Here is a 14,476-nt window from a genome sequence, read left to right as displayed (position 1 = left end):
ATTTTGACGCACCAGAATCAATTTGTTTTTATTTATTTTCAATAATTCTTTGCCTGTAAAAATTACTGTATACCTGTTGTGGGTAGACTTAAGAAATACCATGTACCGGTGTATCAAAATTGAATAAACCAGTTGTTGTCGCACACTCGCCGTGTTTCATTGAAATACTACATGGTGGCAGCGGTGTTTTACCTTTTCGGCTAAAAAAGTATACTTATGAAGTGTAATACTGCAAGTATTGGTGTGATAATCTAAAACTAAAATTTTAGTGTAATTGAAGTAAAAAAAAAAAAAAAAAATCAGCGTAATAATGGAGCACGCGAGGCCACCGCAGGAATTAAATATGGAGGGCGGTCCCGTTAGCAGGGCCGATGCGTGGAAGCGGTGGAGACAGCAATTCAATCTATTTGTGAAGGCATCCGGGGTGAAGAGTGAGTCCTCTGGAGTGCAGGCCAGTCTACTTGTCAACCTCATCGGCCCCGAGGGTTTCGACGTTTACCAAACTTTTTCATTTGAAAACGACAAAGATAAGGATGACGTGAACGTAATAATAAAAAAATTTGACAAGTACTTTGGTGCCAAAATCAACATAACGTTGGTGAGATACAAGTTCTTTACGCGGAATCAAGACGACGGGGAGTCGATTCAAACGTACGTGACTGCGCTGCGTTTGCTAAGTAAGGATTGCGAGTTCGGTACTCTGCAAGAAGAGTTGATTAAGGATCGCATCGTATGTGGTGTTCGGAATCCCACTGTGAGAGATAGGTTACTGAGATGTGAAGATCTCGACCTGGATAAGGCGATCAAGCTGTGTCAAGCCGAGGAGGTGTCTCAAGAAAGCGGGAGGCAGTTGTGTGTAAATAGTGAGTGTTCAAGTGCGGCACATGTGCACGGTGTGGAGAGGCGCGCGCGGCCTGAGCGGCGCGGCGGCGGCGGTGGGCCGAGCGCGGGCTGGCGCGGGCGCAGAGCAGGCGGCGCGCGGCCCCCGGCTCCGCTTCGCGAGTGTGCTGGCTGCGGCGGCAGCGGCGCGCGCTGTTCTACCCGTGAGTGTCCGGCGATGTATGTGACATGTTTTGCTTGCGGTAATCGAGGACATTTTGCTAGAATGTGTAAGGCCCGTTTTGTTAACAACGATAGCGGTATCAAAAAAGTGTACGAAATCGAACAAAGTCACTGTTATAGTACTGATTCTGATAATGAACCGTTTTATATGGATATGGTTTATTCGATAAATAGCAAAGGGCACTGGACAGAAACTTTGTACTGCGAAAACGGTAGTGAGCATTTTAAGCTCGACACGGGCGCAGACATAAATGTTATTTCTTTTGAAAAATTTTTATTATTAGGTTTTAACGATAAAATGTTGAAACCGTCAAAGATGAAACTGGAATCGTACACTGGGGATGTGATTCCTATCAAAGGTGTATGTAGTTTAAACTGGTGGTATAAAAACAAACCTTATAAATTGTCCTTTGCGGTAGCCAACATTAAATGTCAAAGCGTGCTGGGACGACAGTCGTGTGCAGACATAGGATTAATAAAACGCGTTAATGTTATACAGTTAGATAAATATGCTGATTTGTTTAATGGCTTAGGGTGTCTTCCCGGCAAATATCATATCGTAGTCGATCAGTCCGTGCCGCCTGTCATATGCGCAAGTAGAAAAATACCGTTAAGTTTGAAAGACCGCTTATTGGAGGAGCTGAGAAAAATGGAACAATTAGGGGTAATTAGAAAAGTCACACATCCAACTCAATGGGTCCACCCTCTAGTGATAGTGGCAAAAAAGGACGGCGGCATACGCGTGTGCCTCGACCCGCGTGAGTTAAACGTCGCAGTGCAACGCGCGCACTACCAGCTGCCCACGCTGGCGGAGTTGGCGGCGCGTCTCCATGGCGCCGCATACTTCTCCGTGCTCGACGCCAACTCTGGCTTTTGGGTCGTGCAGCTTGACGACGAGAGTGCCGACTTGTGCACGTTCGCCACACCATTTGGCCGCTATCAGTTTTTGCGCTTGCCATTCGGTATTAATTGTGCTTCGGAAGTCTTTCATGGCAAAATGCGTCAGCTGTTGGAAGACCTTGATGGGGTTGATAATTTTATCGATGACATCATCGTATGGGGAAAAACGAGGAGCGAACACGATGAGAGATTAGGCATGCTTCTAGAAAGAGCTAGAACGATTAATCTTAAGTTCAACAAAGCGAAGTGCAGAATAGGATTAAAAGAAGTCACATATCTTGGGCACATATTTGACGCCAATGGAATGAGGCCCGATGACAATAAGGTCAGGGCGATAAAGGAGATGCCTCCGCCAAACGACAGAAAAAGTTTGGAGAGGTTCCTAGGAGCTGTAAATTATTTATCGAAATTTATACCGAACTATTCACAACGAGCAATACCCCTTACGAATTTGCTTAAAAAAGAAAATAGCTGGCGGTGGGAACATAGCGAACAGAAAGCATTCGCAGAATTAAAGGAAGCGGTAGGAGGCGCAGACGTGTTGGCGTTATATGACGTGGCGGCACCGGCCCTGTTGTCGGTGGACGCGTCGCGTGATGCGCTGGGTGCCGTGTTGTTGCAAGGGGGCCGCCCCGTCGAGTTTGCGTCCCGCACGCTCACGGACGCACAGCGTCGATACGCGCAAGTGGAAAAAGAGCTCCTAGCCATTGTATTCGCTTGTGAAAGATTCCACCAATATATATTTGGCAAAGAAAAGGTTATTGTGGAATCCGATCACAAGCCCCTCGAGAGCATTTTCAAAAAACCGTTAATGTCTGTACCAGCACGCTTGCAGCGCATGATGTTGCGATTACAACACTATGACCTGGTCGTTCAGTACAAGCCGGGAAAGTACATGTATATTGCGGATACATTGTCTCGTGCGCCGTTGCCCGATCTATACAGCGAAGAAGTTCATAAAAACAATTTGTATCAGATACAGTTAATAGTAAATAGTTTACCAATGTCGAACGACAAACTATCAATGATCAAAAAGGAGACTAAACGTGATTCTGAATGCCGTAAATTAAGCGAATATATTAGTATTGGCTGGCCCGATCATAAGTCGCAAATAGAGAGTGACTTAAAAGCATATTGGTCCTTAAGGGATGAATTTTTCATAGTCGATGGTGTCATTTTTAAAAACAATTTAGTTTTAATACCACAGGTTTTACGACTACCAATGTTGAAGTTAATACACGAGGGTCATATGGGCATAGATAGGTGCAAGAGGCGCGCGAGGCAGGTAATGTACTGGCCCAACATGACGCGCGATATCGAAATGTTTGTGAGACGCTGTCGTACCTGCCAGGAATGCTTAAACACACCCGCCAAAGAACCACTAATTCCAATCGAAATTCCCGAGCTGCCGTGGAAAAAAGTAGGTTCTGATATTTTTGAAATAAAAAAGAAATATTTTTTAATAATTGTAGACTACTATTCCAACTACGTAGAAGTGTGTCAGTTGCCGAACATTTCATCAAATTCCGTTATAATGAGTACAAAGGATATTTTTTCACGTCATGGTATTCCGGAAACCTTAATAAGCGATAATGGGACACAATATAGTAGTCGCGAATTCAAAATGTTTGCGAGAGAGTGGGGGTTCCATCACGTTACGTCCTCGCCAAACTATGCTCAGGCGAACGGCAAGAGCGAGCGAGCAGTGCAAACTGTTAAATCATTACTTAAGAAAGCAATGAATAGCAATGGCGATTTTCACTTAGCGTTACTGAATTTTCGTAATACACCTAGGGACGGTTTAAGCTCTCCTGCGCAGCTTCTGATGGGTCGTAGACTAAGATGTAAGTTACCAGTGCACCCCGACTTATTAAAACCGCAACCCATTGACTCGTCAGAATACCATACTATGTTACGCAATCAGTTTAAAATTAAAGAACGGTACGATAAACATACTAAGAATTTACCAACACTTAATGTAGGCGATGAGGTTGTATGTATTGAAGGAAAAGCGAGGACTCGCGCAACTGTTGTAGGCAAGGCGGCTACTCCACGCTCCTATGTAATTCAAAATAAGGTGGGGGGCAAGCTTAGACGAAACCGCCGTCATTTAATTAAATGTGAGCCTCCGATCAGCGCAGCACTCGCGCCCTCGAGCTCTCAAGAGCAATCAGATATGGTCAGTGACGAGTTCAAGGACGCGTGCGATAATGTAAGTCACCCGGAGAATCACAAATCAGAGTCTAACGATGTAGATAGCTCCAACCATATACAACCGAAATTTCTTAGAATCACGCGAAGACGAGCAAAAATGTTGATGGAATCTAAACAGGACAAATGAAACAATTATTAAGCATAATCATTACAATAAAATTTACCCCACATGTTCGTCTTGTTTACATTACGTTAACGCAATAAATGTTACTTAACAAATGATATTAATGTAATTTAAAAAAAAAAACATAGTTTAAGATATTTCATTACGTAGGTTTAAGTTCAACTCAATGGTGATGGGTAAGTTTAATTTAAAAATAATAGTGTATGTTAATTAATATAATATGTATGATGTTTGTAGTAAACATAAAAGGAGGGTTGGCATGTAATGTATACTATAGTTGCTAGTGTTCAATCAGATATTATGAAATCTCTGATTCTCTGATCTCTGATTATGATTATGAAACCTTCCAGAAATGGTTTTAGTTTATGTTGTTCTTATAAAATCTTTTTGGGGGAGATGTTGTGGGTAGACTTAAGAAATACCATGTACCGGTGTATCAAAATTGAATAAACCAGTTGTTGTCGCACACTCGCCGTGTTTCATTGAAATACTACAATACCTATATAAATATCAGGCATCAAATAAACAACGAAATCGTTTCGTACAAATGGTGAAATAGATATTGCGAAACAACAATCAACGTTAATAATTACAGGATTTTTCATTTCTCATCGATAAGGACATTTTTTATTCAATTACCGGCAACAATTGGATCCGATCATTCGTGAGCTACAGCCTGAAATTCAAATGTTTCACTAGACAGACGCATGTCTCTTTTTGTATTAAATTCTATAAGTTTCGAAGCTTTCGATACGATTTTTTTTAAGCGAATAATTCGTTTATGATGTGGCGGTTAAGAAAAATGTTCGACAGTACTTCAGCCACTGCTCGTACAATAAATAAAGTTAAATTAATAGAAAAATTATAGAACTCAGGATAGGTCGTTGCACGATATCAAAAATCTGGACTTTCTAATTCGAACATGCGAAAATCTAAAATTAAAATTATTTTAACTGACGTGTACGTTCAGTAGCAGTATAGAGCTCCTTGTGAAAGAGTTCGTGCAGGGAAATACTGCCATCTTACCGATTTCTGCCGCCAAGCAGTAATGTCAGCATTACTGTGTTTCGGTTTTGAAGGGTAAGGGTGCTGGTGAAATTACAGGCACATGGGACTTGTCAACTTATGTCTCAGGGTGACGGGCGCAGTGGCAGTGAGATTTAAAGCTCTGAGTGGCACTGTAACTGTTATGGACTGGCGTGTAGCTTACCATCAGATGCACGACTTGTTCGTCCCGTCACTTGATGTTATTTTAAAAAACTTGCAATGCAATACAAGAAAATAAAGGGTAATAATGTACAGACTCGTTCCATAACATTCAAAAAGTTAACACGAATATAACAAGCACAAATTGTAAGAAACCTGAATCGCGGTATTACCTGTGAAGTTGCCATTATGAACACTTCAGAAGGAGTCATAGCTTGGAATATGTTCGCAAAAATACGGTGTACTGTACCATTCCAAGATAGTAACATGTCTATAATATACTATAAACATAATAAATTGAAAATGAAACTAACAGTTTTCGCACACACACAATTTTCAAATCTCGTTTTCCCTAGAGTTCAGTGAAAATATTAATTCGCGGAGAGATGCAAAATCGAAAAGTGTATTTACAAAAGTCGTAATGCAAAGTTGTTCGTTTTGATGCTCAGATGAGCCCCTCAAGTTACGGCGACAACTTCATATACAGCCTGTACACGAATCGAGGGCTTTATCCAATTTATCACATTAATTGTTTGTCGTTTTCTCTTCAAGTTCTTTGGTATACATATACATATACATACACGAGTGAATATCATATTTATGACTTGGGAATACCTTTGATGTTGTGCGATGTGTTTGGTGTTTCCACGAATAAACGTAGCTTTTGATTAACAGAAAATACATAATTATCTCATTCATGAACATGTTAAAAGAAACGATCGAAGCTAATCGATGAGGAATATGTACCACCAGATGGAACCACGTGTAACATCATGAGGATTTTTTTAATGTGAAATACAAGAGACTGATATTATTTTGCTTTATTTACTCACGCGTAAAACGAACGTTTACTTAAAAAGCATTTTTGATGATAGGAAAGCTGAACAGGCAGGCCGAGAACATGACAATTTGATCCAATTACGTCAATAACTAATTTTTGACAGAACTTGCCTTTTACGTCTTTTATTCCCAAAAGTGTCTGTTAAAGTTGTATAAATACACTTTGTATCGCCGAATGGTATGAAGTTGAATTCACATTGTATAACAGAATACGTTTGATTGCCAGAATACGGTATTTTTTTTAATTTTAATATTGGACAACATCCCGCACGCTGCTCTGATCCCAAAGTAAAGCACTTGTGTTATAGAAATCGAAAATAACGACGGCACCACAAACACCCAGACCCGAGACAATACAGAATAGTTAGTTTTTCTACATTGTTCCGGCCGGGGATTGAACCCGGGACCTTCAAAGATTGCGACACCATGAAAACCGGTGTGCAAGCCACTCGACTACTGAGGTCGTCTAAAATATTGTATAGACCTCTTTTAATATCAGATATATAGGTGTGCAGGTTTCTTTGTGGGAACACATTCTGGTGTCTACCAGGCGAAGTCCCTGTATAAAGTTATACACAGGAGAAACGATCTAAGTAACTGGAACTCACGCCTGAAGTAATCTCAGGTTGAAGTAACATTGATGCGGGATCAAGATAAGTGGCAAAGAATATGAAATAATAAGAGATAAAGGCGACGAGAGAGAAGGACATAGCTGGAAATGAAGTTCAAGTATTCCAATCACGATCCGCGCACATTTATCCTAGTCGCGAGGGTAGCATGACGGGAACAAAGCTGAGATTTTATCGCCACACTCGAGTACCTATGTACATGCTTACCTTCGCTCTATCATGTGAATATACACAATTCTGTTTTCGACTATGCATATGTTAGCTTTAGTTCTTGCACAAATTTTCTTTATACAAACTTTATAAAACTTTATGTTTACCATTTACTTTTTTACATGAACAACTTTGTTCTAAAACTTGTAAATATCTCAAGTGAAATTTACCTGTTTTCTTTAACAAAAAACGTAATACTTTAAAAAAGTAATCTTATTATTATTGAGAGGTAGGATAATCATGCCAAAGTTTTGTATTTAACTTCAAAACTAGTAGGAAGTTTTCAATTCGACTATTTTTTTTTGTGTGTATGTTACTCGGTTACTCCGGTTGTATTGTGCATTTGTGAACAGATTTCGATTATTCTTTTTTGTCGGAAGGAAAGTACATCAGTATTGGTCTAGTTTAAATTTGTGGAACATATTCCACCTCTTAGAGCTTAGAGCACTTTCCGGAAACCGAATTCAATAAAACTTAGCAATTATAGATGTAATTCCAGGAACTTTTGAGGTCGGCTTTTTTAATAAGTTGCAACAATTTCAAAACATCATGTATAGTTTAAAGTAGAGTGATGTACGAACCAAATGTGTCACGTGAATGTGACACGCACGTGGTATTGGCACACATATCAAATGTAACGGCTGTGCACGTCGTCTGGAATTGAATAACGTAATAATTATAATAATATACACGTACAGCGCAAGCGCTGATGCACTTTGCTTGTGGTTGATTTGTAAGTTTAGGATCGATCAACGCGACAGCTTTCAGTTATTTTAATAATGCGAACGCCAAGGGAAGTTCCAATAGTGTATGTTAATAATTATGCCTTAACTAGTGTTCACGGGTAGTTCGCAATTTTGATAACGAAGTAACAAAATTGCAAATGTAGTAGTATCTTTGGGCGACTGATAAACTAGAATTATAAATTATGATTTATTTATTTTTATGTATGTGATTTATATTGTTACTAGCGTAGATGTAACTTTTCTTGTTTTGTGTTTTTGTTTTTTGTATGTTAAGTAGTAACCACCAATGACTATAGTGGTCCGAATAAGTTTTTGCAATTGCTACAGATTGGAGATGAAGCTATTTTTTAGATTCCAATCGCATACATTTAATTTTTCGAACAAGCCGACGTAAAAAGCCCAAAACGTTAATAAAAACAAATATAGTGACTTAGATCCGAAGTAATTGTTTAAATTTTGTTACTTTCTCAAAAATACATTTCCGAATTCATACGTCATAATTAGTAATCTGCGCCTCAAGAAACCCAAGTGTTCCTATTAACTTATTCATAACAATAATTAACCCAAGTTCAATCGTACTGGATAAAAACAAGTTATATTTTTACTTACACAAAACTTTACTGCACCAAAACAAATATAACAAACTTAACAGACATTAATAAAAAATTACCGACACTTACGTAAGTATTACCTACAAACACATGCAATATTTATAATGTATAATAATAAATAACGTAAATAAATGTGCATAATTTAATTAAATGTTTATAATATACATAATACGATGATTACAAAGAGAATTGAGCAAGAAAGTGCGCTATCAACCTTTTATTAATCGACTTCAAAAAAGGAGGACGTTTTCTATTCGAGAGATTTTTTTGTATGTTTGTTATGTGGTTACTCCGGCGTTTGTGAACCGATTTTGATGATTTTTTTTTGTTGGGACGAGGTTATCTCAGTAGTGGTTTTTAATTTAACCATTTAAATTTGAAGAAAATATTCCACCTCTAAGGGTGGCAAACTAGGGGATGAATTAGGTTTCGCGCACTTTCCTTTAATCGATGCCAATAAACTTGGCAAACAGGTGTAATTTCAATAAACAAGCCGATAAGCAAACTTTTGAGGTAGGTTTTCTTATAACAAAAAAAGTTATAATTATGTTACCATTCGATTGGAAGTGGAAAGGGGAGCGATACACGAGAACAAAAGAGTTAAGAAAGGAATTTGTATTAATTCAATTAGTAGTAAGTAACTAGTTACACTTAAAAAAGTAAAGAACGACCTACAATGAAATAACACCGTAGTACTTTCTTAAAGATTAAGTAAATATCTTGTGCCTCTTCCGATCTTTCGTTATAAATACAATAAAAAAAAAACACATTTTGTTTCTCCACAAAACATAAGAAACATAATACTTAAAAACTAATAGAAAATACAATTGAGTGATGTGGACAAAAAGGTTAAAGACTCGGCATTGCATCAGCAACGCATTCAGCATTGCAACAGCTAGCTCCAGGTGAAGACTGAAAATCATTTCAGTCTTCACCTGGAGCTAGCTGTTCGCTTGCTGCACCAAGCTAATATGCGGACTGTACACCAAGTAATAAATCAAAATTTAATATCGACGACGAAATTGTGGAACACTTGGATTTTGATATAAAATATCTTTATTTATATAAAATTTCCCACGAATATTGGTTACTCATACAAGCTCGTGCTTTCAGAGTGAATAATCAAAACAGCATTTTAGCTTCCGAACGCGACCTTTGACCAACAAAGGTTAATTAGACCCGAAAAAAAGGGTTCGTAAAATTTTCGATTACATTTATAGATCAAATAAAAATTGAAAAGGTTGCCGAATGACGGGAGAGATACTTTTGACCTTGGCGTAACGCCTCGTTCATACCAAGTGAAATAATCAGAGTTAAAATTAGTTAAATTTAGACGAGCTAGAGCATTTTCTGTGATCATGCACCTTTAATTGCAATTTGCATTTGAAATCGATGGTCTGCCCAAGCGTGGCGAACATAAAAATCTTCTATTTAGAAAGTGCCGAACAACGCAGGAGTGAAAAGGAAATTTAAAGCTGTCAAAATCAATTGTATGTCCCGCATGGAAAATGCAGTTCATATTGACATAATAATTTCCAGTGTGAATTCGCCTTTAGCTATTGTATAAATAAAGCCTCGCGTCCAATGCTAGATTCACCTTTTTGCGTCAATAATAAATATACCGTACCACAAAGGGTTGGGTAATTGTTCTATTTGTTGGGTCGCGGGGCTTAGAAGGGTCGTTCGGACACTCGGACTCCTAATTTATTTATTCCGAAGTGTCAGAGTGACGCGTAGGCGCGTTTGCCCCCGGCCCGGACAGTGGCACCTGATTAGATCACGCCTCCTTTTTATAAAGCATTTTAACCCCGTTCCAATGGAAATTAAAAATTAACAGAAAAATTAACGAATGACAGCGACCACGCTTTGCTGACCTCCGAAAATGGATGGTTTAAAAAAGGTACGATCTGCAACACATTTTGGCTGTTAATGTGTTGTATGGAGTACGGGTTTACATTATTATGTCTATTCTTTATACTTTGAACTTTTCCACTTGTCAAAACATTCCTCTTAGTGAGGGAAAAACTTGTATATGTTGTTGCATATCATATGTGTTGAAAATAATTCGTAAATTTCAGGTAAAAAGAAGCATTCATTATCCTGCATTGCAGTCTGCCTTGGCGTCCGCCACGAAATGCAGGATTATGAATGTAGTGGCAACGTGCAAGCGATGCTGCAATGCGTCCTACGAGACTCCATACGTGAGCCCTACGCAGGATAGTGTGTGAGCCGTCTCCTGTCTGCACGGAGGACTGCCTTGCAAGTAGTGAACGGGCCATTTGACATCAACACGAGTAATCATTTTAATGTCAGCGTTCCTAAAAACTTTATTGAAGGCAAACAACTGCAGCAAATTATTACAAAAACCTTACGGTTTACTTTGTATCTATACAAACGTATAACAGTGAGATACACCAATTGTAGATTACGTAATTATTATGTAAACATAGATGAAATGTGATTTACAGTGTGACAATATAACTACACTTCAATATAATTACACAAATGGCGCTGCGAGGTTAGCTCGCACCGTTTAGATGGCCAGGCAATTGGTACGTGTCTTCAAACTAGTTTACAATGCATAAGTGTAAAGCTTCTCGCAGCACCATCGCCCTCGAGATTTACCTCTAGCTTTATTAGAAAAGGCATTCCTTGCTAAAAGAGTTTTACGAGCTCTCGCCGAGACTCGGTGAATGCGGCCGTTTTAGAAAGACGCTTATTTAGAAGAAGATGTACGAGTCGAGATAGGAACACAAGTGGATTAAGTAGTCACTTCTAAAACACTTGGAATTTACTAATGGAGGATTTTCATAGTCAATGTTTATTTAAACAGGAAAACTAGCGCGTACGTAGAAAGCTAAGAGTAACGCGAGCGAAACTGGTAGGAATTTACTTTATGTAATAATAATCTAGTATAGAGTACTAAAAAACCGACCTCGAAAGCTTGGAGAACCACATTTATTTGCCAAATTTTATTGAAATTGGTTATCGGAAAGTGCACGAAACCGGATTCGTCTCCTAGTTTGCCACCCACAGAGATGGAATATTTTCTTCAAATTTAAATGGGGCCAATGCTAAGGTACCCTCTTTCTAACAAAAAAGAGTCATTAAAATCGGGTCACAAATGGCGGAGTTATCACGTAACAAGCTCATTTTATTGGAAGGACTATAATTTAATATAATTTACAGCCGAATTGAGACCCTCCTCCTTTTTTGAAATCGGTTAAAAATTAAGGGATCGTCTTTGTGTGATGATTGTATTGGCATTGTATAGTCGCCGCAAGTACAGCAGTTTGTATGAAAACCAAGCGTTACACATTTTTGTACTCACTATGACGTCACAAGAACTATTTAGTGATGGAAGCCTCCTTCCGCTCACTCTAAATCGATTGATTGAACGGAATACGCGTAAACACGCGTATTCTAAATATAATAATTTTTGTTCAAGTATTTGTTCATTACAAGTAGTCGTAATAATAATATAGTAGAAAAATACTACAATAAGATAGTTAAGTCTTTATTTTACTTGTTTAAAAAAAATGTTGATTACTTCAAAAAATTAAGACTTTAATTTTTGTTCGACTTCAAATATTGAAATTATAGTCCTTCCAATAAAATGAGCTTATTACATAACATCTTTTTGTAACAGAAGATCTTATCGATTAACTTAAATAATGAATACATAATTATATTGACTATATGAACTTGCGACTGGCTTAATTAATTTTACTAGATGCCTTTCTGTTGGTAATTGATCAAATTGATGAATGCCAAAACAAATGAAATGTTACTGCTGACAAAATATGGTAAAATCTTATTAATCAGAGGAGGTTTACTTAATGACGGCCTCGTGTGAAATTTTTGTGTTTTGTTTATTATTTCTCGGATTTCTAACTCTGCTACTCTGCATATTTGGATAGCATCTTAGATGGAACTAACTATACTAGCGGTGTATGTAATTGTTTGCTCACTATATTCGGACATTCGAGGCTACGTGCTGCAAAATTATCGAAATTACAGATACTAATAATAGATACTACAAAACTGAAAAAAAAAACGAAACGTAAGAAAAGAATAATATTGCTAAGGTCATAACAATTTTCGTCCCTTTGTTTTCAAAATCGATTAGAATCGAAAGCAGTATTGCAGAATCGAGAGCAGTGTTGCCTAACGTACACGTCACAGCGGCCATATCACGAAACTGAGTGCATTATACAAAAGTACGTTCGTTCGATATTCATGGCGTATTAACAAAGAATCACAAATATATCGCACTAAGTAAAAGCCGCAATGTATTACAAAGCATGCGCTCGGTTGCATATTTGTTTTCTCGAAATTTATACAAAACCAAAATAATTGTTTTTAAAATAAATTATGCATCTTCTGATTAAATAATCACTTGCCCGTGGAAGGAAACGTCCCGGTTTACCAGTTTACCAGCAGTTATGGTGCTTTTGCAGTTTGTAATGGCACAATTATGCATTATTTCGCGTTTTCAACTGGTGTTTATCCACGATAACGGTCGAGAGCGTTCTGAAGTGTAGCATCGGCAAGTAAGTGAATTTCGCTTACTTCGGGCACGCGAAGTACGTACACTTGCGGCGTCTATCTAGATATATGCCTGTGATTGGCACCTTATTGTGGGAGGAAACATGGGTACAATTTTAGTAAGTAATTATAAATCCGTAAAATCACAAAAGTGTGGTTGAATTTTTAAGTTTCATCCTATCTAGATCTAATACAAGATAAATAACGTTTCAAAAATTACAACTAAACTTGTTAGTATAGCCTACATTTCGCGCATTTCTCTCCAAATATGCCTAACGACATTCCAGTAAACCATTGTTAAAATAATGTGACTAATAAATTATTGTTGAATATCTCCAATTCGTCTGTATTCAAACAAATTCTGAGAATTCCATGAGTTTCTCAAAAATTCGCCTTTTCAAAGGCATTTGGAGTGGAAATGTTTTTACTGTAAATTACGGTCGGACACTTACCTTTAGTGGAGGCGGCTCCCGTACATGAGCTGGATTTTGCGCTTCCCAGACGTTAGATTCGAAGCAAGTTTTTTTCTTAGAACGTTAAGGAATTAGTTCAGCACTTATTTAATAGGAGCAAACAAATTGAAGTGAAAACGTAAAGGGAACAGAGGAAGGAACAGCGCTTTGCTCAGTTTAAAAAGCTTCTTTAGGAGGTAAGTACTATTATGTTTGTTTCAATAATAAAAATGTTGCTCGCCTATCAGTCCAACGTGAAAGTTTCTGGAAATGTTCGTCGTTGACGGGATCCGTAGTATAACTGCGAGGTTTTTGAATGTATAAGTAAGTCAGTACTCATTTATTTTTCTTCTTCTTCCTTTTCTTAACGACGCTTTCCAACTAGTGGAGGTTGGCGGTCAGCTCAACACATTTGTTCTTATCTTTGGTGCGGTGAAACAAATAAATATTACTCAGTTACACCTAATAAATAGTACTCAGTACTAATTATATTATGTTCTATATATTATATTTAACTGCCTCCGTGGCCGAACGGTTACCATACCGGACTGCCACGCAGAGGTCTCAGGTTCGATTCCCGGGCCGGGAGAAATATTTGTATGGCCTACAATTATTTCTCTCGTGAGTTTGGGTGTAATTTGTGGTTGTCTATGTGTGTGTCCATGGCACCCGCGACACAGGGCTATGTTGCGGGGCTATGTTGAGTGTGTGCGTTATTATTATTGCGTTATTATTAAGTATATTGTGTTATGTATTTGTCACATGTATGTGCACGTACAACTGAACAACATCTAGACGATTGGCAGTATTGAAAAAATGAGTTAATTTCAAGTCCTGTGTAAAATTTACTAAAATTAAAATATAAAGTCAAAAATTCTGTACGTAATGTATAGTAAAAAAACACATTAACATGAAAAAACTGCCCCGATACAAA

General features: G+C 38.0%; 1 protein-coding gene across 1 annotated transcript; it reads left to right on the top strand.

Annotated features, from left to right (window-relative positions):
* The first annotated feature begins 310 nt into the window (after window positions 1-310).
* LOC113234842 lies at window positions 311-10,770 on the top strand. The gene is made up of 4 exons (XM_026470365.1): window positions 311-1,043; window positions 1,596-3,023; window positions 3,945-4,174; window positions 10,621-10,770. Exons 1-4 carry the CDS (start codon window positions 311-313, stop codon window positions 10,768-10,770), a joined length of 2,541 nt encoding a protein of 846 aa, XP_026326150.1.
* Window positions 10,771-14,476: the final 3,706 nt, after the last annotated feature.

Source organism: Hyposmocoma kahamanoa, unplaced genomic scaffold (genome assembly GCF_003589595.1).
Source record: "Hyposmocoma kahamanoa isolate Upper Pololo Valley unplaced genomic scaffold, ASM358959v1 86, whole genome shotgun sequence".
In the NCBI taxonomy this organism is placed as follows: domain Eukaryota; kingdom Metazoa; phylum Arthropoda; class Insecta; order Lepidoptera; family Cosmopterigidae; genus Hyposmocoma; species Hyposmocoma kahamanoa.
The sequence above is the reverse complement of the archived record's forward strand: the minus strand, read 5'-3'. Positions and strand labels throughout refer to the sequence as shown.

What these genes read in the sequence shown, in the direction of transcription:
- LOC113234842 (XM_026470365.1), top strand. Translation starts at nt 311, where the DNA reads ATGGAGCACGCGAGGCCACCGCAGGAATTAAATATGGAGGGCGGTCCC. An exon ending in CGGCGCGCGCTGTTCTACCC is followed by an intron (nt 1,044 to 1,595) that starts GTGAGTGTCCGG and finishes TTAATGGCTTAG; the next exon opens with GGTGTCTTCCCGGCAAATAT. An exon ending in TCAAGGACGCGTGCGATAAT is followed by an intron (nt 4,175 to 10,620) that starts GTAAGTCACCCG and finishes CGTAAATTTCAG; the next exon opens with GTAAAAAGAAGCATTCATTA.